Source organism: Notamacropus eugenii, chromosome 6, assembly GCF_028372415.1.
Source record: "Notamacropus eugenii isolate mMacEug1 chromosome 6, mMacEug1.pri_v2, whole genome shotgun sequence".
Lineage (NCBI taxonomy): Eukaryota > Metazoa > Chordata > Mammalia > Diprotodontia > Macropodidae > Notamacropus > Notamacropus eugenii.
In genome coordinates this window covers 24,091,816-24,116,096 of record NC_092877.1, presented here as the reverse complement: position 1 = coordinate 24,116,096, position 24,281 = coordinate 24,091,816, and the positions used below count along the sequence as shown (strand labels likewise).

At 40.6% G+C, this 24,281-nt stretch overlaps 1 protein-coding gene across 1 annotated transcript in view; it reads right to left on the bottom strand.

Moving 5' to 3' along the window:
• Positions 1–10,249: 10,249 nt before the first annotated feature.
• Positions 10,250–24,281, bottom strand: part of LGR4 (leucine rich repeat containing G protein-coupled receptor 4) — a 125,973-nt gene continuing 111,941 nt past the window's right edge. The window contains exons 12-18 of the mRNA XM_072619292.1: positions 23,747–23,812; positions 21,967–22,038; positions 20,020–20,091; positions 19,558–19,683; positions 17,591–17,712; positions 17,217–17,294; positions 10,250–13,295 (exon numbers count right to left, since the gene is read on the bottom strand). Of these exons, the coding sequence (XP_072475393.1) occupies positions 12,019–13,295; positions 17,217–17,294; positions 17,591–17,712; positions 19,558–19,683; positions 20,020–20,091; positions 21,967–22,038; positions 23,747–23,812 (1,813 nt within the window). The 3' untranslated portion in view covers positions 10,250–12,018. The remainder of the gene's footprint in view (positions 13,296–17,216; positions 17,295–17,590; positions 17,713–19,557; positions 19,684–20,019; positions 20,092–21,966; positions 22,039–23,746; positions 23,813–24,281) is intronic.

Here is a 24,281-nt window from a genome sequence, read left to right as displayed (position 1 = left end):
TGCGCGTCCGGCCTGCGGATGGCGCTGCGGCGCTTCGACATGGCCACGCCCCCAAGCGCCTCAGCCTCTGTGCAGGGCCACGCCCCCAAGGTGGCTCCTCCCCCTGCACTAAGGGATGGGAGGGGGCTGGGAGTCCACACCACCCAAATGCCTTCTTTGGGTCATGCGCCCCTTTTAGTCTTACTGCGTGCTCCTACTGAGCTAAACTAGGAGAGGAAAAAAAATTAATGAACATGTATTAAGCACCAACTGTGTGCCAGGTACTGTGCCAAACACTCAAGATACTACGGGGGAAAAGAGTCAAGGAACATTTATTAAACACCCACTACATGCGAGGTACTGTGCTAACCGCTGGGGATACAAAGAAAAAAAAACAAAAATAAACATTTATTAAGCACCAACTGTGTGCCAAGCTCTGTGCCAATAACAGAATACAAAAAAAGGCAAAAGACAATCATTGTTCTTGAGGAGCTGCCTATAATGGGGAGACAACATAAAAATAAGATATTTTTGTATACATATACATGCATTTGCTACATATATACACATACCTATATATGTATATTGCATATACAGAGAGAGAGAGAGAGCCTATGTAGGATAAATGGGAGCTCATCCACAGAGAGAAGGCACTAAGTTAATGAAGGTGGATGGGGAATGGTTTCCAGCTGGGACCTGAAGGAATAAAGGGATGCCAGGAGACAGGTAGTCTGATGAAGCCTATGGAAGCCTTCTCAGAAGAATATTTTTAGATCAATAAAATACATAGGACTGATTACAAAGGAAATCAATTATATTCAAATACAGTTATCAAACTACTTTTTTAAAAAAAGGTCCCAGGTTAAGAATCTCTGATCTACAGGAAACTTCTGGACAATAGGGATTCTTTCATTCTTTGTATTTTTGATGCTGACCTCCTGGCATTTCATAAATACTTGATGATGGAGCTGGAAGGGACCCCAGAGGTCACAGAATCCATCCCCTTCATTTTACAAACGAGGAAAATGAGGGTTAGAAAGGTTTAGTTGGCTTAGGCAGGTTCAAACTCATCCTCCTAAAACCAAACTCTACAAGTGCTCTAGACCCCACAATATATTATAGCTAAGGATATTGAGCCCAGAAAGGTCCAGTGCCCAGGACACACACCCAGCTCTGGAGTAGTGGGGCCAGAATTCATAGGAACGTGGACTACAGAGCTGGAAAGTACCTCAGAGGCAACCTAGTTCAACCATCATTTTTATAAAGGAAGATGAAGCACAGTCAGGTTGTGACTTGACCAAGGTCACAGAGGTACCAAGCAGCAGAGACAGTGCTGGAACCCAGGTCATGCCCTCCCAAATCTAGTGCTTTCTACCTCCCAAAGTTGTTAGGGTCAAATAAGATATTTGTAAAGTGCTTAGCACAATGTAGGTATTTAGTAAATGCTTAGTTCTCTACCCCTTTCTCCTTTCTTTTCACCCTTTTGCTTCTAAATTCTAAATCTTAGCTCTAAAACTGGAAAGTACTTTTGAGATCTATCCACTGGCCCAAAATGGGGCAGAAAGAGTTGCTTCAGGCCACCACATTTAAGTTCCCAGTCAGAATTTAATGTAATTTCTCTGACTCCTAAGTCCTGTGCCCTTTCCTTTAGCATTCTATCCCTACTGCATTTTGCAGGTGGGAGGAAGACCTGCGAGATCTTCTAGTTCAATCCTTTCATTTTCCAGATAAGAAAACTGTGACCCAAAAGAGTCAAGGGATTTGCCCAAAGACACATAGTAGAGCTAGCATTGGAACCTGTGCTCTATCGAAGTCTGATGAACCATTCATGTACCACCTAAGAGTCAGAGACTTACATTCCCAACTCAGGTGGTCTTGGCACTTAGCAGGAAGAAATTGTTGATAACAAGAACCCTCTATCAAATCCTACACTATAATAGAATTTCAACTATTACTTGTCCGAGATTTCAGTAAAATACAAGCTTCCTGAGGGCAAGGACTATTTGACCTTAGTCTTTGCATCTCCAGCACGCTCACCATAGTACCTTTGCAGAGCAGACTCAATAAATGCTTGTTTAACTTGATTGAGGGTATATTCGCAATACAGAAATGCATTTCAGTTTCAAGTTGAAACTTACATATATCTATCTAAAGGAAAAAGGGAGCAGGAATGAAACATCTGCTTCAAAATTGGATTATCAGCTCCCTCAGTCTTTGTTTACTCTTGGCATTTGGACACAAATTTAGTACAGATGCCAGGAAAAAATTAAAAATCATTTATTTAGGCACTGCCCTTGTTTGATCAATTAGCCATGCTGTGTACCTGTAGTAGCGACTCATGATTTTATAGATATTTGATTGGCTGTCCTATGGATAAGTGATTAAACTTGTTTTGCTCAACCCCAGAGTGCAGAACCAGGGGTCATGGGATGAAACTGTTCAGAGGCAGATTGTGAGGCAGGGTGGGGGAAAAAAATTTCCTAACAATTAGAATTGTCCAAAAGTAGGGGAGGGAGAAAGAGAGAGGAAATGAGCACTGCATTCATGGGGAGTCTGCAAGCTGAGGCTGATGACCACTTATTAGGGATACTGGACTGGAGGTCCTGCTCAGGTACAGCCGGGACTAGGTAACTGCTGAAGGTCCCTTTCATTTCTTGGGATTCTATTATTTAACCTTTATATTTAAATTTATAATTTAAGTTTCTATAATTTAATCATTTGAGAAAAAGGATTTTCAATCAGCCAATTTGCCCTATAATGGGCATTTACTCTTTAAATGCCAACATTTTCATTTTAACCAACTGAGCTAGAAGTCTTTCAAAAATATATTTATTGACTTTTAAAAACAATCTACTCAGATAATCATATGAATCTGACTTCATCTGTGCCTGCCCATCCTGTACATTCTTCTCTATATCTTTCCCATATATTCGCCACAGAGGGTCCACCCAGCATGCTGAAACCCATCCTCTCTCCTAACATTTCAAAGTTACCAGTGGTGTATTTGGGATATCCACCTGTGATCCCTTGTCACCTGCCTAGCCCATTTTAACTTTTCATCAAACAGTTCCCTGATGACAGCTACTCATGTTCTTCAAAGTTTTGTTGGTCATAGCCTGCGCACGCCCATCATTCACATCTTCATTACCCTCTAGGTGATAGTCATTTTGAACTCTTCAGAGACCATGTTCCACGTGTCACCGGCACAGAACATCATTCAAGTATTAGGATTCTTCCTGGAATACTACAGAGTCTCCTGGAAGAGATTCATAACCACTTAAAAGTTTGGTCTAATCATCCAGAAAGAAAAAAACATGTGGATAAACAACGCTGATTGCCAGCATTCTAATGGTGGAGACAGCATGCAGACAACTAGGTACAAATAAGCTATAGATAGGATAAACTGGAAATAATCAACAGTGGGAAGGCAGTAAAATGGAGACACGTCAGGAAAGGCTTCCTGTAGAAGGTGGGTTTTTAACTGGGATTGGAAGGAAGCCAGGAGGCAGAGATGAGGAGAGATCGTCAGGAAATCATAAAGCTTCCTAGTGAGTTTGAACTTCTCCTGGAAACAAAGTCCTAGCTTTTAATAAAAATATTGAGTAGAAGTGGTCTTCGATGAATCCAGGCTACTCTTCAGATTATCAAATGCTACCATAATATAGTGTTGCTTCCAGAAGCTGTTGAAATGCAAGGCTGTTTATCCCAGTCTAGTCCTTTTTTTAGTTCGGTGTTTACCTCTACCAACCTTCTAATTTACTACTTCTGGTATGCCTTGGGCTAGTTTAAGTAGATACACCATCGCTGTTGCAGAATCAGTAGTGTCCAGCTCCTCAGTGACCTCACTTGGAGTTTTTGGCAAAGATACAGGAGTTTCCAGATCATTTTACAGATAAGGAAACTGAAGGAAACTGTTAAGTGACTGGCCCAGAGTCACAGAGCTAGTAAGTGTCTGAGGCCAGATTTGAACCTGGGAAGAGGAGTCTTCCTGACTTCAGGCCCTAAGAACAATCCATAAGCCTCTGTTAAGTACTTACTATGTGCCAGGCACTATTGTAGGCCCAAAGACAAAAAAACCAAACAATTTGTCTACCCAGCTTCTACTCTGTTCTATTCAAGGGGAAAGCACAAAGCTTGAGGGAAGGCCTGAAAAGCAATTCTGAGTAATCCGCGTAACTGACAGCTATTTTAGTTTCTTAGTAGTGGATAAATCATGATGAATTTACTGGAAAAAGGGTCTCTGGACTTACATTCGAAAGTAACTTCTTAAGTCACAAGTCTGACTATGTCATATATGCTCTCTATCTCTCTCTTTGTGTCCCTCCCTCTCTGTCTCTGTGTCTTTCCCTCCCTCTGTCTCTCCCTCCCTCTCTCTTCTTTCTCTCTCCCTCTCTCTCCCTCATTCTCTCTCTTTCCCTCCCCTGTCCCCTGCTCTTTCTTTCTCTCTGCCCCCCTCTCTCCCTCCTCTCCCTCTCTCTCTCTGTCTCTTTCTTCTCTCTCTCTCCCCCCTTCCCCACCCCCAGCTCCAGCAATTCCCTATTTTGATCCTCCAGGATCAAATAGAAAATCCTGTTGGCCCCTTTCTACATTTCTAGTCTTTTTCTAATTTACTCCTCTCCACAACATTCCATCTCCTAACTCCATGCATTTTCACTGGCTGTCCCCCATCCCTGGAATGCCCTCTCTCCTCATTTCTACTTTTCAACTTCCCTCAAATTTCAGTTCAGATATCATTTTATGCAAGAAATCTTTCCTGGTTCCCCTAAATGCTAATACCTTCCCTCTGAGATTGCCTCCAACTAACATGGTATTTATCTTGTATGTACAATATATATTGTTTGCTTGTCAATAGAACTGGAATGTGAAATCCTAGCAGAACCAAGATGTCAGAGTGAAAGGGAACAATGGCACTGAGCTCTCTTCTATAAATTCTTCTGACCAGATCTAGAAAATGTAGCAGACCACATCCTGATGGGGAAATCCAAAGAAGTCACAGTGAGCCCTTTGTCCAGCTTGTCCTGACTTAAGGAGATAGATGGGGAGGTCTTCAGACTCTGAAGATGGGGTTGGGCCAGGAGCATGATGCTCACGGAGCATCCCAGCACCCAGGGAGAGGCTGTACACTAGGACAGGAGGAGGTCTCACATATATACTGGAGAACTCTTAGATCTACATAGGGAGAATGCAATGTAGACATGCCCAGTTCTACTTCACAGATCCAGGGTAGAGTGAGGAGGACAGCTTTACTCAGCAGTGGTGTTGCTGGGCAGGGAAACTCTGGGTGATGCACCAAGAAAGGAATAAATTCAGAAGCCAATGGTGGCAGCAGCAATGGTGTGACCTCATTTCTAATATCTAGCCTAACCTGCAGAATAGCCAGGGCAGGAATCCCAGACCAAAGGGCAACCTACAATTCTGCTGCTCTAAACCAAAAGGGTTGTCCATTTAGCTGAGAGGCACTGAGTCCAACAGCAGCCTACTCTGGTCAGACCCAAACTCAGGTTAGTAACTTGCAAAGCTCAGACCATGAAAGCAGAATCAGAATCAGACACCTGGGGAGCACTGAACTTACAGGCCCCCAGTCTGTCCCTGAGATCCTGGAATAACACAACACTCAATTCTCATCAAAAGCAGCAAGTCTTGTCAGGTCAGACCAAATCCAAAGAAGTATGGCAGTGCCCAGCCCTAACATCGAGTCCAATGTCAGGAAAGCATGGTAGAAGAAAGGCCAAATGAGAGAAAAAAGAACCCCACCAGAACCCTGTCACATAGTAGCAGGGGTTCTCAAGACACTAACACAGAAGAGAGCACCAAAACATCTGTTATAAGCAAAACCTTGTAGAAGAATACAGGTACGGCACAAATTCAACTAGAATTCCTAGAAGATATGAAGCAAGAAATTTTTTTAAGTTTAAAAAGTTTTTATAAATGAAATGCAAGTACTTGAGGATAAAATTGGAAAAGGAATTAGCTCTATGGAAGACAGACATGGAAAGAAAATTAACAACTTAGAACAAGAGGTACAAAACCTTGCCCAAACAAAAATAACCTGAAAATCTGAATGAATCAAAGAGAAACCAATAACTCCCTGAGACAACAAGAAATATTAAAACAAAAGACAAGAAAAAAAATCTAAGGTATCTCATAGCAAAAACAAGTGACTTGGAAAACTGATAGAAGAAAAAAATTAAGAATCACTGGATTATCTGAACACCATAACTCTAAAAAAGGGCCTCAATGATATTTCAAGAAATCTTAAAACTGCCCCAATCTCTTACTACCAGAGGGCAAAGTAGAAATAGAATCTACTGGCTACCTCCTAAAAGAAATTCCTAAATGAAATTTCCCAGGAACATCATAGTCAAAAGTCAAAGCTTCCAAGTCAAAGAAAAAGTACTGCAACCAGAAAGAATTCAAGTACTGAGGAGTGACAGTCAGTATCACATTTGGCTTAGCAGCTACCATTGTGAAGCATAAGAGAATTTGGTATAATATGACATGGGCTTTACTCAAGAATAATGTCTAATGCCAGAGCAGGGAAGGGATTCAGGAAATGAACCTTTATTAAAATAGACTTCCAAGCATTCCTGATAAAAAGACCAAAGCTGTGGAGAAACTGAAGTTTAAAAATAGGAGTTAAGAGAAATAGAGAGAGGGAAACATAAATAAACAATGATAAAGAACAAGAATAAACTGCTTATATTCAAATATGATACATATGTCCCCTCTGATCCCTATCACTATTAGTTTTCATATAGAGTATCCAATTAGACAAGACAAAACATGGTAATGAGTTTTGTCTATCATCTGTTCTTAATGGGGTAGGGATAAGGGTTTGAGGTGATCTTCACTAATTTAAACAAAATTTATACGTGTGTATGCATGTATATTCATGTCTATCTGTATAGACAGATACATACATAAAACTTGGGAATTCTGATAAACAGAATAACCAACCGTAATTCTTCATGATGGAATCTGTTGCCCACCGCCTGACAGAGAGGTGACAGTTTTGGAGCACCATCTGAGACATTTTTTTTTTTTAGAGAGAGCCAATGAGAAATGGATTATATTACATGCCTTTTTGTTTTTCTTGCTTTCTCAAATGGGGGAGGTGGAAGAGGAAGAGAAGGCTGATCTTTATTTAAAAATAAAATTTAATTTTAAAAAAAGAATGTGAGCTCTTTGAGGACAGAGACGGTGTTTTTGCCTTTGTACCTCCAGATCTTAGCCCAATGACTAGAATATAGTAAAGGTTTAATACAATGCCTAACACAAAGAAAGCATTTAATAAATGTCAGTCTGAAGTGTTTCTTTACTTGGATTTTAACTTTTATGTTAAAAAAAAAAAGTAATCTGGACCAAAAAAAATAGAATTGCACAATCATTCGCGTGTATGGCAGAAATTAAACAAAAAAGGCATTTAGATGGAGACAGAGCCAAAACTAGAACTAAAGCAGCTAGGCAGATGCCAAGGGCACAATACTCAAGACAAACTCAACAGTACTACTTTTTCTAATCTGGTATGGAAAGATTTCAATCTGTATCCATGCAGAGTATCCACAACGATGATATCATGGAGTTTTTGAAGTCCTGAAATATCTACAATTCTAATTTTTTTCCTACTATAGAAAAAAATGCATGTTCTAATGCCAGAAAATCATGCTCTCCACAGCACATAAGTATTTGTTTTATAGTAAGTTGAGCTGCATGTGGTACAATGTAGACTGGAGAGAGGACAAAACACTCAGGAGGCACAACTTTTGAACACTGGAGAACCCAATTTTCAAGCCTTGGCACTCAAAATGCTTTGTCTTGGCTCTCATTAGAAGTTATCTTAATATGAAAAATACATAAATCAGAAACTTGGAGCAAAATGGTCTCTTCTCAGTCTAGGAACTTCTATGACTCCAAGAAAGTACAGTAAAATAAACCCAACTTTGTAAGTATTCCTTAGCAAACTGAAAACACACCCATAACGTCCCCCATTCAAGGCCTGTTTTGATGCTTCGAGTCAAGGAGGTGACCCTCACGCCTTAAACTTATGCCAGCCAAACATAAGCTCTAGCAATCCCTACCCCAAGGTGGAATGATTGAACAAAGTGGGTCATATAAATGTAATGGGATATTAGTGCCATAAAAAAAATCACTATAAAAATTCAAAGAAATTTGCTAAGACGTATTAACTACTGCAGAAAAAAAGGGCAAAACTAACATAATTTACACAATGACCACAATAAGAAAGGTAAAATATTTAAAGACGTCTGAATTGTCATAGATACTGTAATCTGACAACTCCTGACAACTGACAGTTAAGCATGCCTCCTCCTCCTTAGGAAAGAGGTGGTAGATTACAGCTGTGAAATGAGATACATTGTTAGATATGATAAATGGTTTGTTTTGCCTAGCAATGTTTTGTGACAAGTGAGGAATATGAGGTAAGAAACATCGATAAAATGTTTAAAAAAAAAAAAAATCATGTGCGTATGTGTTCCAATTACTGCAAACAGTCACCTAGGTATGTGAAGTTATAATTATGTAAAACATGGTACAAGCACACAGCCCTGTTTCACTCTGTTGCTGACTGGGAAAGTATGAGAGCATTGTCCATTATCCAGAACCCAAGCAAGTATGCCATCATGAAGTTGACATAGGATGCTGATTAACTTCTCTGGGCAACCAAATTTTGACATAATTTGAGGTTGATGCATGCATTGGCAGAGCTAGCTCAGAGTTTGGGAGGCTCCAAAGGAAAGCATGAGAGAAGAATTAAACAGCCTACAAAACTGAAGGTCTACAGAGTTGTGCTGACCTTATTGTTGTATGCCTGTGAAACCTGCCCAGTATACCAGCACCATGCCAGGAAACCAAATCGTTTCCATTTGAATTGTCTTTGGAAGATTCTAAAGATCACTTGCTAGGATCACTGAGGTCCTTTCTGGAATTAAACTGCCAAACGTTCAAACTCTACTGTAGAGAGTGCAGCTATGATGGCCTGGCCACAATGTTTGAATGCAAAATGTATGCTTATCAAAAAGACTATTTTGTGGAGAACTCATACAGGGCAGGAGTTCACACGGTGGTCAAAAGAAGCAATACATGGACAATCTCAAGGTCTCTCTTAAGAACTTTGGAATTGATGGTGTGACATGGGAGATAATGACACAGCACTGCCCAGCATGGCATATGTGCTTTCATCTGACAAGGTGCTATGTTCTATAAGCAAAGCAGAATTGAAGTAGCTCAAAAGAAACGTGAGAAGTGCAAATTTAGAGAATCCACCCCAAATGTTCATCTAGCAGCTAGCTCAGTTGGTATAGCATGAGACTCTTAATCTCAGGGTCATGGGTTCATGCCCCACGTTGGGTGAAGTGCTTGGGCAGCTATGTGGTGCAGTGGATAGAGCACCAGTGCAGGAGTCAGGAGGACCTGAATTCAAATCTCACCTCAGACACTTGAAACTCACTAGCTGTGTGACCTTGGGCAAATCACTTAACCCCAATTGCCTCATCCTGGGTCATCTCCAGTCATCCTGAGGGATATCTGGTCACTGGATTCAGATGGCTCTGGAGGAGCAAGTGAGGCTGGTGACTTGCACAGCCCTCCTTCACTCAAAACAAAGTCAAGTGCAAGTCATGTCATTATTCATGCTAACCAATATGGAGAGGCATTGTCAGACACTGCCACCACATTGGCTGGTTTTGCTTCACAATTGGCTAAGACTTTCTGTAGTGCTTTAAGGTATGCAAAGCACTTTCTATATGGTATCTCATTTAATCCTCACAAGAGCCCTATGATGTAGGTGCTATTATTAATGCCCATTTTGCAGATGAAGAAACTCAGGTTGAGAGAAGTGAACCCCTCATTGCCCAGTGTCATGCAGCTGGTAAGGGTTTGGGTCAGGATTCTAATTTAGGTTTTCCTAATTCCAAGTGCCACCTAACTGCCTCTATAAAAGTTATTTTCAAAAAGAAAAGTTTTGAGCCAATGGAACTTAAAAAACCAGTCTAGCTAAGTTTGGAGAGTTCTGTCACCAGAAGGTTGGCTTCCAGGTGGTAAATTTCTTTGGTCACACCAACTCATGAGACTACTAAGTGGAGGCTGCCTGCTGCAGTCTGAGCATGGAGGAGGCAGCCACACGGGTGAAATGATGCATCTTCTGAAGCAAGGAAATGCCTGTGGTTCTCATTTTTCTTTTAGAAAAAAAGCATGAGGGAAATGTGAATAACCCAAGCCTTAAAAAAAATACAAAAATGATTTTAACAAGGCATTCTTTACCAATGTAATATTTAATATTTAGGAGATGTGTAAATATACAAACAGCAATTTTTAAAACTTGTGAATAGTTGCCCTTACAAAATGACAGCAACCAGTAAATAAATCCCTCCCGTATTTTTTGTACAAACTACATGATTTTGATATACAAAGATTCTGGGTTTTGCTTTTTTATTACAGTGACAATGTACAACCAAGACTATTTACAATGCAAAAAAAAAAAAAGGATAGAAACCACAATTTAACATTCTGCTACTGGCAGCCACTATTGCTTAGGAGGTAGCTTTAATTAACGAAATGAACTGAAGCCACATTTCCCATCATATGTTCTATCAAATAATTTACATACAAAGATAAAAATTCATTATATGCACAGTATTTACAGTTTAAACTTTAAAACTGCAACCTAGCTTAATTTTTTTTTTCATATTTCCAGAATAACTGGTAATGGCAGTGGGTTGGCTACTTATTTAGCCTATGGTTCAAAGCACATATTAGACAGCTGTGATTGGTTATGAAACTTCAGAATGTCTTGAACTACAGGCCCACCGACTAAAACTTGGTAAATTAGGGCTGTTTTATTTTAAGACAAAAGCTTTTTCCAACCTCAAAGATACCTTTACCCTATCTTATCTCACTAGATCTTCCCAGTATCTAAGCTACTCCCTGCTTATAAATTAGGCACACTTTGGGGAACTATAAGGATGCTAAGAAAAATTTATGCAGGTTCCTGACAGTACCTTAGGCATCAGGAGAACCTAGTATACTGGGAACTATCTGTGTAAGTACTTTGAATCATACTTAGTCTGAGTTTCTCCAGTGAAATCTATCCATTCCCCAAAGCCTACTTTGATTTCAGTATAAATCAACAGATAAACAGATACCATGCCATGCAAATTGGAAAATATCTGTAGTGTCCAGGATGTTACGAGAGTGTTGTCTTAGAAAAACAGATGGATCTCTGAAATATCTTAGGCACAATGAAAAAAATCCCATTTCATTCATTTTAGTCCTTGAAGATCTTCCTGTAGAAGGATATGAACAGTCTCCAAATGGAGGAAAACATTTTCATCAAAACTATTTTTAATAGAAGAAAAGAGCCATTCAAGTTCTACTGTAGCCTGACAGCTGTTAATATTTTCAAGTTAACAGCCTTTACAAATCTGGGGGGTTCATCAATTCTTTAAACAACGTCTTATTCTGCTAAGTCAAATACTGAAAGGTAGACCCAAGTTTTGATGCCTATACCCCATCACAGTTCTGTCTGGGAAACATTCCCTTATTGGCTCCGTAATACATTGTCCTGAGATTAACGCTGAAAACACTATGAAAAATTAGCAAGGATTTCTTTTTCCTTATAGGAAGTCACATTTTAAACTAATTTTCTAATATTAACAGCTGTTCTTTACCTTGTGCTTAAAAGGGAGGTGGTGATGAACTTGTCTCTTGCAAATCAGATGAAGCAAAATACAATTAGGATATGTTAAAAAGTTTTTCAAGTTAGAAAACCATTTAAAGGAAGGACAGTGCTTGGAAATGTATCTGCAGTGATTACAATTTAGGCCCCTGTTCTTTGAAAATGGTACGGTATAAGAAATACCCTGCCACCTTCTCTTTTTATTAGTGACACCAGGCAGGAAGGACAGAAGTGTTTTCCCAATGAAATTTCAGAATAGTGTACACTTACTTGAGAAAAATCATACTTTTACACTTTAAAAGGGGTTTGGGGGAGATGACAAAAGAATAACTTATTAACAGTGTTTCTCAGTCTTTAACTCTTGGTATATTATAAGCATAGCGGACCAAAGGGAATCCCCTACTCTGATAGAAGCAGGCACGCCCACAGGCCTGCACTTGGTCTGAACTGTCTGAGACAAACGAGTCTTCCTCATCTGCGTAATCAGAGTGAGCAGACTGAGTCCCACAGTCGGACCAATAGCCATCTGGTCGCTGGCAAGGCGCCACAGCCAATGCAGGACAGCTGTGTGATTTAATTAAGTGTTTGCACGACACTGGTTTTGTCAGAAGGAAGGATTCACAACAGTCACACACGGTCAGGTTTCCCTGCAAGTGTGAATACATGCCACAGTCATAGTAGAAATCCTGGGTCACACAACCACCCTGGCTACTGATGGAAACAGCAACAGACCCATTCTTTCTGGTAATGTGTCGCCGCAGTAGCTTCCAGTCTTCCTTGAATTTGGGGTTGAAGAAAACATACAGGACTGGATTCAGGCAAGCAGGCAATGGGAAAAATATCAACGTGACAGACTTCATGATCTCTGGGCTGACGGAAATTGCAGTGATCAGCGGTGCAAATGAGAAAAATGCAACGGGGCAGAAAAAGATGCAGTTGGTAAATATGAGCCAAGCAATATGCTTAATCATGCTAGCCTGGGAATGCTCTGAGAGGTCCTCTTTTTCCAGGTTGCAGTAAAGTTTGGTGTAGATAATAGCCATTAGGAGAAATGCTAATGAGTTGAGGAGCACCAGGGTGACAGTAAACCCCAATGAAGCTGTTTCACCTGTGGGGAAAGGCAAGCAGAGGGGAGACGCAGAATATTCCCCTTTGTGGAAGAGGGGCAAGCACCCGGCTACCGCAGCACACAGAAACGCTAACACGGCAGCCGCCTGGAACTGTCTTACATGGTTGCTCTTCCCATTTTTCAGGATCTCCTTGGCGGATAAACTTCGTTCCACAGCTGCCAGCATCAATAAAAATATGGCACTTTCCGAGGAAAATACTGCAAGAAAGCCAGCAACTTTGCAACCGTTGCCAGTCTCCCACCAGATCCCAAATTCAGCAAATCTTCCCCAAGAGATGGCATCCAGGAAAGTTAAAATGCCAGTGTAGACTCCCGTGAGCAAGTTAGACACAGAAATCAGGCCTATGAACAGCTTGCAGGAAGGCCACGGAGCACGAGCTGCAAATGTCGTTACAAGGACAAGCAGGTTGAAAAACAACGCGACCAAGAAAATAAACCACACAGTGAGACGGATCATCCAGCTCCCCAGCAGATATTCACAGGGCTTAAAGGCACCTAAAAGAAAAAAAAAAAGGGAGTGGGAGGGAAAGAACAGTTTTAAAAAATGAAAGTGCTTCAGGAGCCATGTTTCATCATAAAAAGTAAAGACCATTTTTCTGCTTCTAGAACCCATGTGCTCTAGTGAATTATTAACTGAAAATGATAAATGGTTTGTAAGAACAGTTTAGGACTAATCTGAAATAATTACTTTGAGTGTCTGCTAAATTTTATTTCAAAGAATTGTTAAGGTCATTAAAGACATTTTAAGTCTCATTATACTTACCTATAATGGACTTCTATCCCCCAAAGTGTTTTCACAAGGCCCCATACGTATAAAAACACTTACAGCAGCTTTTTTTATTTTTAGTGGTAGCAAAGAAACTAAGCTGGTATCCGTTTATTGGGGAATGGTCAAATGACAACCCCTTTATCTAATGCATAATAACTGTGTCTTAAGAAGGGATAAAACTGTTTCAGAGAAACCTAGGAGGCCTTTTCTGGACTGATGCATGTGTGAAGTGAACAGGACCAGGAACACAACTTAGACAACAATAAGACTGTAAAGGCCAACAACTCTGAAGTACTGAAGAACTCTGATGGACATGATGCTCAGCTATGATTCCATGACTACTGGGGAATCACACTCCCTCCCCTCCTGAGAGAGTGAGGATGGACTCCAGGAGCACAGGGACACATATGCTTCGGAACAGAAAACGTGGGAATGTGTTTTGCTTGACTATGTATATTTGTTAGAAGGACTTTCATTTTTTTTTTTCTTTTCCAATCAATAGTGGGGAGGATTGGGGGGTGGCAGGGGTGGGGACAGAGAAGAGACAGAGGGCTATAGATAAGGTAGGGGTAAAAAAGAGAGAAGAAATAGAAAATTCTGGGAAAGAACAGAAGGGAGGCCAGGAAGGAAGACAACTTTGAAAGCTAGATACTTAAAAGGAAAATCTATGTACTTAAAAAGAGACTTGTGATTTCACAAACACTTCTCTGTTCCTATTCTAATCTGGACAGACCCATTCTATCTGGGGGTTTGCTAAGTTCAGAATAAAGATCTTTTTTGTCTGTTTTAGGGCTTTCACATCCACTGTCTCATTTGAGGCCCATAACAACATCCTGAGGCAGTAGATAACACTCTCTCCTCCCAGGTGGAAATACTGAGACCTTAAACGTTTAAATATCTCGGTCAAGATCCCACTCATTAGGCTCCCTATTGTGACTTCACCAATCTTCCCACTATAACATGGGACCATTCAGACGGTTTGCAGAATACAAGAATGTGTTCCATTCTGCCTCATATTGCATTAATACATTTGTCCAAGTGCCAGTAATTAATTCTGGCACATCAGCTACCACCCAGTATATGCCATGTTGTAATTACTTATAAAGCCACCCCAAGGAGAAACCATACATTGGGGGGGTCTGACAGAACACGCCAAGCCTCAGGTTCACACATTTTCTGGCATGTTCCCTCTCTCCATGTGTGAACTGTCAGGAAGCCTGCCCTGATCAGCTCCATGAGCAGTCCAGCCTACAACTCTGAAATCTCTCTTCACAGAAATAATGGAGGATCAAGGCCTGAGGCTCCAGAAGCCCCATCAACCATTCCATATTAAAGGACTGGAACCATTCAACTCTAACCCCGTTCCCAACCGACACAGGAAAAAGAAATTTTCAGCTAAAATGAGGAAAATTTGTTCCATAGCTCAACAAATAACTGTCAAGCTTATGGTGACTGTAAATGTAACAGCTCTGTGGACTGCTTCTTGTAGACTTTGGCGAGGACTAATTCACAAAAATGAAACATGTTACATAAAACCTGCAGGACACTTTGTATTCTTATTCATTCAACAAATATTCTTTGGTACTACGTGCCGCAGAGAATACAAAGACATATGATACCTGGTGTGGACAACCAGGGCAATTATCATTAGGAGGATGACATGAACTCAGTATGGGGTAGGTCAGTTTTATTAACTTCTTTTTTTTTTTTATAGCTGGAAATTGGAAATGATCTGTTTATGTTACACCCTATAAAGTCACAGCCTACGAGGACGAGGAAAGGACACTCACAGCTGCAGCCCAGACCACCCTCTAAGAACAAGTAAACTGAAATCAGCAGGGGAAACCTCAGCCAGGTGACTGACCACCAGAAACAGGGGGAGGGGGGATAGAAAGGGGAGCCCCCTAAGACGCACAAAGGTATTCTGCCTATCAGTCCTTTAGGGGCAGGAGGGGCAGTGGGAGAAATGCCCAGCTCTACAGGGATAGAAGGGAGCATCTGGTCATTAAATTAACAGAAATTCAAGAGAGAGAAGTTGCACAGGAGCTGGTAGCAGCAAAAAGGTCAAACTCTTGGTTATTAAGGGGCTGGGGTTTCCATTCTCTACTAGTCCCTGAAATGAGGCACAGCCCTTCTTCCAGGCAAAAAGGGTGGGTTTTCTTCCTTTCTGCTCCAGGTCCCAATGAACCCAACCTAATAGTCAGTACTTTTGATTCTCTGCCCTGAGCTTCAGACCTCAGGCTATGCTACTGTACCATCAAATAGATCTAACACAGATCAAACAAATTTTATCAGATACATTTTATTTCATCTTTCCTTTCAAAGTAAAATTTCAAATCACTCTTCACTAGCTGCTCTCCCTCTCTGGAAAACAAAGTCTGACATTAACATGTGCACTTTTTCTTAGTAGTTTCCTCTATTTTTTTTTTTAATCTATGCAATCAGTGAATGACGGGGTTTGGGGACAAATGGTTTTTTTTAATAAGAACATTTAAAATTCTTACGATTCAAACACCATGCCATTTCAGAATCTAGGAACTCTAAGCCAGTCAAATGACCAACATTTATTGAGGGGTTACTATGCATCAGGCACTGAGGGAAGCACTGGGATACAAAGAAAGGTGAAAACACCAGCCCCTGGCCTCAAAGAGTGCACATTCTAACAGAGAAGACCGTAACCCTGGCCTTGAGGGATAGTCTTTGTCTCCATCAGATGTAAGTTCCCTGACGACAAGTTGTTTCATTTCACATACCTGTCTCTAGTACCTAGCACTGGTGCATCACAGGCAACTTTATAAATGCTTGTTGAATGACCAAGGAGACCAGCATCCAAAACTCAATTCTGTCACTTACTGGATGGGGAAATCTCATTTATGCTCCTCCATAAGCCTTAATTTCTTTATTTTATAAAATGAGAAAATTAATATTTACACTTTCTACCTTCACAGGGTGGTTATGAAGAAGGCAACTGTAAATTGTAAAAATTCAAGAGGAATGTGAGCTATTAAACAAAGTATTCCAAAAGTCTTAATGCACATTTGAGCTTTAATGGGCAGCATGCTGCTCAGTGGTTAGAGCACTAGGCCTGGCATCAGGAGAACTTGAGTTCAAATTGGGCCTCAACTGCCTACTAGCTGTCTGACCCTGAGCAGTCACTTAACCACTGTCGGCCTCAGTTTCCTGAAATGTAAAATAGTTATAATAATAGCATCTCCCTCCCAAAGTCATTGTGAGGATCAAATGAGAGAATATTTGTAAAGAGCTCAGCACAGGGCCTGGCATTATAGTGAGCCTTTAATAAATGCATGTGGATTTACTGACTTAGAACTCCAGGATTCTGGGATGTCACAGATGCGGGATTCTGGGAATTTTTAAATATTCTTCTTGTTTAAAAAAAAAACCAACACTCTTTCTTCCCCCCCCCCCCCCCCGCCCCCCCTGGTATACTGATTACATTGATTAAAAAATAAAAGAAAGGAAGTTTCTAAGTGCTTAATAAATTCTTAAGAAACCCTGAATTCCCCATTCAGTCTCCCTACCACCAACTACAGGGAGGAATCCTTATTTCAGAACCCCCAGAAGGTTTGGAGGAGAAATACCTAGCAGTCTGAAACAAAAACAGCAATCAGCAAAGTCGCTGACCCTACCTGTTGCAGGAGTACAGTGGATAATTGTCTGGCTGTGCTCTTCTTTCTCAGTCCTGCCTGGGAGATCTGCTGGGTCAGCTACACCAGAGAACATAACATACAATCACATTTCTGACCAAGGCTGATGAGCACAAAAACATCTGTCCATACATGGTAAATCCAAAGTTTCCTTAAATAAGAATTCATATGAAATCTCACTGAGAGTCCTGCCCCTGCTCCAGGAGGCATCATCTTGCATGTTTGTTTTTCGCGTTCATCCATGTGGTAGTACGAACACCACAAACAAAAAGTCATCTTTCATTTTGGAATGACGGTAACAGAAACAACTGCTCCCTCAAAGAGAGGGTAACCCCCTAGCTTTCTAAAGCACTTGCCTTTTTCCTGGTTGGAGGAAACGCTGTGGTCTGGGAGGCTGGCGTCGTCTGTGTTTGAGTCTGTATAAGAATCACAACCCCAAAACGCACAGCACTGGTAAGCATACGGCACAGATAAAGACCTAAATCAAAAGGAAACGAGAGCTTTTAAACTGTACATTAAACCACTAAAGATCTCGGGGGTAAGGGGGAGAAGAAGAGGTGCATGCGTGTGCGCATTTTCATGAATTAGCTAAAAATACAGCACTCAGGCCTTCACTCATGTCATACTGCTTGCATCACAGGGGTTACACACACACAAAAAACAACTGTACCCATGGAGCATAAACACTGGAATAACCCTACGACAAGCTGGAAAAACTTCAAGTAGGAACGTAGGGGTGGATCATAGGCCTGCTGTCCAAGGACCAGTCTAGTTAAGTTCAGACAAACTCATCAGCAGTGGGAAAACAAGGTGATGAATCTTAGGTCACACAGTAAACCCCTCTCCTGGACTCCTTCCTGACTCCAGACTTGTCCACTCTGCCCTCACCTCTCCTTGGAAGATCTCTCTATTCCTCTCTAATCCTCCTCTGATTAGCAAGTTCCTCCCAGAATCCCCTTTTTGGGGAAGTGGCCAGGCCAATAATGCTCTCTCCCTTCATTCTTCTCCTTCATTGCCTCCTGGGTACCTTCTCCTGAACTCATCCTCCCCACTTTTTAGCTCCCTTTTATGGGCTGCTGTCCCTCATTAAAATGGGGAGGTAAGAGCCTTGAAGGCAAGAATTGTCTTTCTTTTTCACTTGTCTGTATTCCCACCAACGACCCAGGGATTGACCCAAAGCCCTGAGCCACAATATACAACAGCCAGGAAAAAGAGGAATGCCCAGTTCTATATGAAGTATGCTCCAGAAAAAAACTGGGTATAAAACCAAAGTTTGTATATAAAACCACACTTAAAAGATGTTACAGGAGAGCTTGTGGTGGGTAGTGGGATAAGAATTAGATTCAAAGAGGCATCAAAGCACAAGGGGAAGGAAAACGGATTAGATCAGGGCCCCTCTCTGGGAACTGGGGCAAGTGAATCATTCTGTGGCCAGGCTTCATTTTGATGACCTCTTATAGCTCTTCCAACCTAAAGCCTGGTTTTGTGATTCAGAGGATCTAGGTTGAATTTCAAGCTTTGGACCAGGGTCCAAACTCTGGCTCTTCCACTTCCGACTTAACCTCAGTAAGTATGGACAAGTCACTCTCTAGGCCTGAGTTTTCTAAGAGTTGGTGTGAATTAGATAACGTCACGTGTGATTTGTTAAGCCTTTTACAAATCTTAAAGCAATACCTACGTACTAGGCATAAAGATGATGATGATGATGACATCTCCAACTCTGGGGGAACTGTCAAATCTTTTTGTAATAGTCCACATAACTCCAGCCTGTCTTTGATGAAAATCCAGATTTCATGTTGTATCTGTCTACACTGACCTATCTAATGCATCCTTAGAATTCTTGTACAATTAATTCTCTTCATCCACTACAGGCATCTTGTATTCTGGCCCCACGTCCTGAATAACAAATATTTCTGCTGTACATCAGAGAACAAGCCACACAAACCTGGCCTGTGGATGATGCACATCGTCATGACTTCCAGGCCTAGAAAATGGGGCCACGTAACTTCTTTATGCACCCATTAGGGGAATGAGAGAAGACTTAAGTTATCTCGAAACGCTCAGAACAAAGTTGGGATTTCATTTTCTCTCTCCATCAGGATGCTACTTAATTGAGAGCAAATGAGACTTGGAGTCAGGAAAGCCTAAATTCAAATATCACTTCAGTTACTTTCTAGTTGTGGGACACTTTAGTTGAGGCACCCTTTCTGTGCCTCAGTTTCCTCATCTGTAAAACCCTGAAGGATTCTAAGAACCCTTCCATCTCTACATCTTTTCTTTAACAAAGAAAAATGGAGGGGAGGAGTGGGGCAAGGGAGAATACCTGAGATTCACAAAGTCCTTTGCTGATAATGCTTCTTTTAGATGAAAGTTGCCCATCAGTTTTAGCTGGTTTAACCCATTCAGTCCTTCTGTTGGAAATGAAGTCAGTTCATTGAAACTGATATCTCTAAAAAAAAAACCAATATTAAACCTTAGGTTAACATACCATAGTGTTAGTCACATGAAGACACTCTGTAAGTACTTTCAATGTAAGATATAATGTTAGTGGCTTAAACTGGAAGATCTGAGTCTTTGACAAATAAATGTTGACCAAACCAATTGCTTTCTCAGAAATGATTATTGTATACTAGTGTCAAAATCAGACCCAAAGCAGCTTGCTCAGCTGGGAGACATACCAAGTATAAAAGAAAGTGAAGATAAGACCCCAGTGCTCAGTGACACCACAGTCCCAATATTTTAATGTATTAAAGCATATTATGACTGTATAAAATGGCCTACTTACAGGTTAGTGATTGACCCAAGCTTAATGAATGCTCCACTGTGAACTTCATGGATCAGGTTTCTACTCAGATCTCTGCAATTATTAGGATAGTATGTTAATCTTCTCACATAAGCCCTCAAAATGTCAGTCCCTTGTCCTGCTTTAGAGACTGTGGTAGTCATATAGTGTCCCTGATAAAACTATATTCTTTTTAAACACTTTTCAAGAGTCTGTTGAACATGCTCTTTGCACCAGTATTCATTCATTCATTCATTCTCTCTCTCTCTATCTCCCTCCCTCCCTCTCAACTATGTTTAAGCAGTACAGACTTTAGTTGACCCATTTTACAACAGTTGGGAATGTTCTGAACCTTATCATGCTGGAATTAGTTCAAAAATACAAACTACATAATCTTTGGTACTATTACCTAGGTGAGGAAAAGTCTGGCTCGTAACAAGGTTGAGAATATTAATAGGTTTTATAGTATTTGCTCGCTCAAAGGTCAGTGATAAGGTCTTGAGAGAGGACAAACAATGACTCCACCCATGCTGATACACATGCGAACAATAGCCTTCTAGGAGGGATTCAGATAGGCTTTTTCCAAGCAGAAAATAAGTTATACCTCTAATAGTCATATTTTATATACAGAATATGGAAATGTAACATAGAGAAATTGGATGTCATGGAATTCATAAGTCATGGAAGTGGCGGATCACTAATAGCTGAAAATTTGGACTTGGTAGAATTTTTAACCACTGTGCCAACAACAGAGTGCCTTCCTTATTTCATCCATTGGGAAAATAGGAAAATTTCTCATGTTGGGTCCTAGAATATGGAGGAACAAGAGCATGTGTGCTGTTGTTTTTCAGGGCCATGAAGGCAATGGCAGCCATGAGTCAGGCCCCTTTCTTGCTTTTCTGCCTGGATCAGCAGGCTTGCCAACCACAGGCACAGACCTAGCAGGCCAGGACAAGAGACTGATTCAAGGATCCCCCAACACCATCTCTAAAATGTTTCTTGTAGAAACATATCTTATTCACAATGAGAGTCCATATGGACTAAGATCAGAAACCACATTAAGTTTGCGTCTTAGACTACTTTTCAGGGAGATATCTGTTCTGTATTTCACTTGAGAGCATTAAGTGATTTAGTTTCCACTCCACTCCATCACAAACACATTGAAGTTGCCGGATATGAAGACAAAATGAACCATGATGCTTCCTCTCAAGGAGCTTACATTTTTGCTAGAGGATTTGAAAGTTACCTATGTCAATAAATGCAATGTATTCTGAAGAATGCCTGAGCTCTAACCACTGGAATGATTAAAAAAAATAAATTCCCACAGGAAGTGACATGTGAATCAGAATGTGAAGGAAGTGAGGGACTGTAAAGAAATGGTGAGCAGTCCTAGAGGGAACACAGAAAGCCTGTACAAAGGCAAGGCATGAGGTGGAACGTTGTGCAGAGGGAAAACCACCTTGGTTTTAAAATGTTTATCTGAGTGACAAACTTCTGTCTTGTGAAAAGATCTGTCCAAGACAGCCAAGGTTTCGAATTCCAGCTGTACATCACACTAACTTACTTGTAGTGATTTAAACAGTATAAATTACTCCCTAGTAAAACTGTGGGGATTGTTTACACAGAAGCCCTCCCAACCAAGAATGTTTTTAAAGCTACGCTTTGCTGGATTCACACATGCTAATAAAATTATACAATTGTTGAAAGTATTTGACCACAAGAGAAGGTAAATAGCAAAAAATATACTTTCTTTATATTTAATAGGTAATGTTAGAAACCGAGTCAATTATTTCTGAAGTCCCATAATTTTAAGGCTGAGCTAAAATATACACAGAGAATGGAAGGCAATGTCTATAAATAGCATTCATCTGACAATATAAATTCCTCTTAATTAGTGCATAAATTCACAGACTCATAAAGATCAGCTTCAGTAAGAATACAGAGACTTACAGGATACGCAGGGAAGTAAGTCCTTGGAAGGTGCTTTCTTTAATTTCATAGATCTGATTATGTTGCAATGAACTGAAATAATGGAGAAAGAAAAACAATTTTGAGTCATTTCTAAGGTTAATTTAGTATGTTTAGAAAGTTGATTAACATACAAAACTACTGAACTTGCTCTTCTGGAATGCAATGACAGTATTCCCGTGGCATAATGGAAAAACTATCAGACCATCTGCTCCTCAAGACTTCTGGACTCTGAGATGGAACCATGTCATTAAGTTAAATGTGTGTCCTTAGCCAAGCCACTGAAACTCCCCTCTCAAGGGCTCATGTTTTGAATGTAGAGGGTGGACTAGACTTCTGTCAACTGTACAAATCCCTTTATTCTAATATAAATGATTCTCCACATCCCAACCCTCAGTGATGTATGACCATAGAAGAGAGGTGTAGAGGCCAGTTAGAAACCACATAGCCTAATTCATTCTAATCAAAGCCCATGAATCATCTCAAGTCACAGAGGTAACAGGCACTGGGAAAAGTATAAAAACGTCCTGAATTCAGGGTCTGAGGATCTGCATTCAGGTCACTTAAGCTTTCTGGGCTTTAGTTTCCTCATCTGTAAAATGAGGAGGTTGGATACCATGGTTTCTAAGATCCTTTCTGGCTCTCAATCTCTATATTTGAGAACTTCAGTTTCTTCCATCCCATGAGACTTTGGGCAAGCCACTTAACTTTTCGATGCCTGAGTTTCCTTATCTACAAAATGAATGGGTTATAGGAGATGACAGCTATAGTCCATTCTGGTCAAATCAAAGACCTCACAGAAATGTCAGGACAGATGCACACATTTCCATTGAAGGAGGAACACAGTGACATTTATTCAGTCTCTGCCCTGTGTCACTAGCATGGGCCATTCTACCTTTTCAAAGTGAGATACATGTAAGATTATGGATTTAGCCCCTAGATTTAGAGCTGGAAGCAATCTTAGCCGTTCCTAGCTTCATCTTCTCATTCCACAGATGAGGACAATAAGGCCCTCGGAGCTTTAGTGCAAAGTCCAGTCAGTAAGTGGCAGAATTACATGGTGAGGGCACTAATAGCAATGAGTTAGCATTTATGTAGCATTTAATTGACGTTGTTTGGATTGGGTCTTATAACAGCCCCCAGAGGCAGGTGGTCTTATGATCCCAGGGTCACACAGATGATAACTGCCTGCCTGAGGCAGGACTCAAGACATGGTCTATCCTGAGTCCAAGTCCAGTCTCCACCTCATTACCACCTTTGCAAGAATCGGGTGAATTTTCCTAAACCAGGCAGCTCTCCTTATTCTCAGACAATACACCAAGGGAAGCCTGAGCACCTAGCATGCCAACATCTATACACAAGGAACAGGGGACTTTGGATTTGAATTTGAACTTCTTGTGATGCAGGAAAAAGAACCCTGGGCTTCTGAATGTGGGCCCCAGCTCTATCACTCATTACTCCCTCAGTGACAGGGAAAATTCATCTGTGAATACCTTCCTTGAAGGGTTGGAGGTGTGGGGAGGGCTCTGCAAAGTGCCAAAGTGTTCCTTGGATGCAGAATTATAAACATGAGGACACTTTCTCAATCTTTTCCTCTTCAACTGAATTCAGCAAGCATTAATAAACTCCTACTATGTGAAAATGGAGGAAATTCTATTTGGAACCACTTCCCACCCCTGAGAAAAGCATGTTGTAAACACCAAAGCCATACAGACACAAGAGCTGTCATTATTATAAGGAATGAACGCAAACACTAACTTACATTTCCTCCAAAGCACTGCACCCATTGAAACTAGGAAGTTCCTGTATATTGTTGTAAGACAAGTCCCTGAAGATGAGAAAAAAGATGATTGCTTTAGGGTCTCATTAAATGCACTGTCACAGAAAGCAGTCTGCGAAACCTGCAGAAAACAAGGAGCTTTCCATGACCAGAGGTTAAGCAGCAGGTTTAACACTTTTCACCTCTAAACATCTGCAAAAGGAACTTCTAAAATGAAAATGCTAACTATATATAATTCTATATGTACATATGTTTTAGAATGTATTATACAGACACATATTACCAAATATTAAAATAGTTATAACTATACACATGTCCCTTCAAGTATGTATATATTTAACATGTTACAAAAAAACTTAAAAATGAAAAAAAACAAGGCTTTAAATTAAGTTTGATTTTCAGAGGACAGTCAGAAATCAACATTCTCCACTGTAATCTGTCCCAATACAATCTCTGTATCAAGTACATAAAACCAGTATCACACCACTTAGACATGCCACTGCTTCTTTTGTTATCT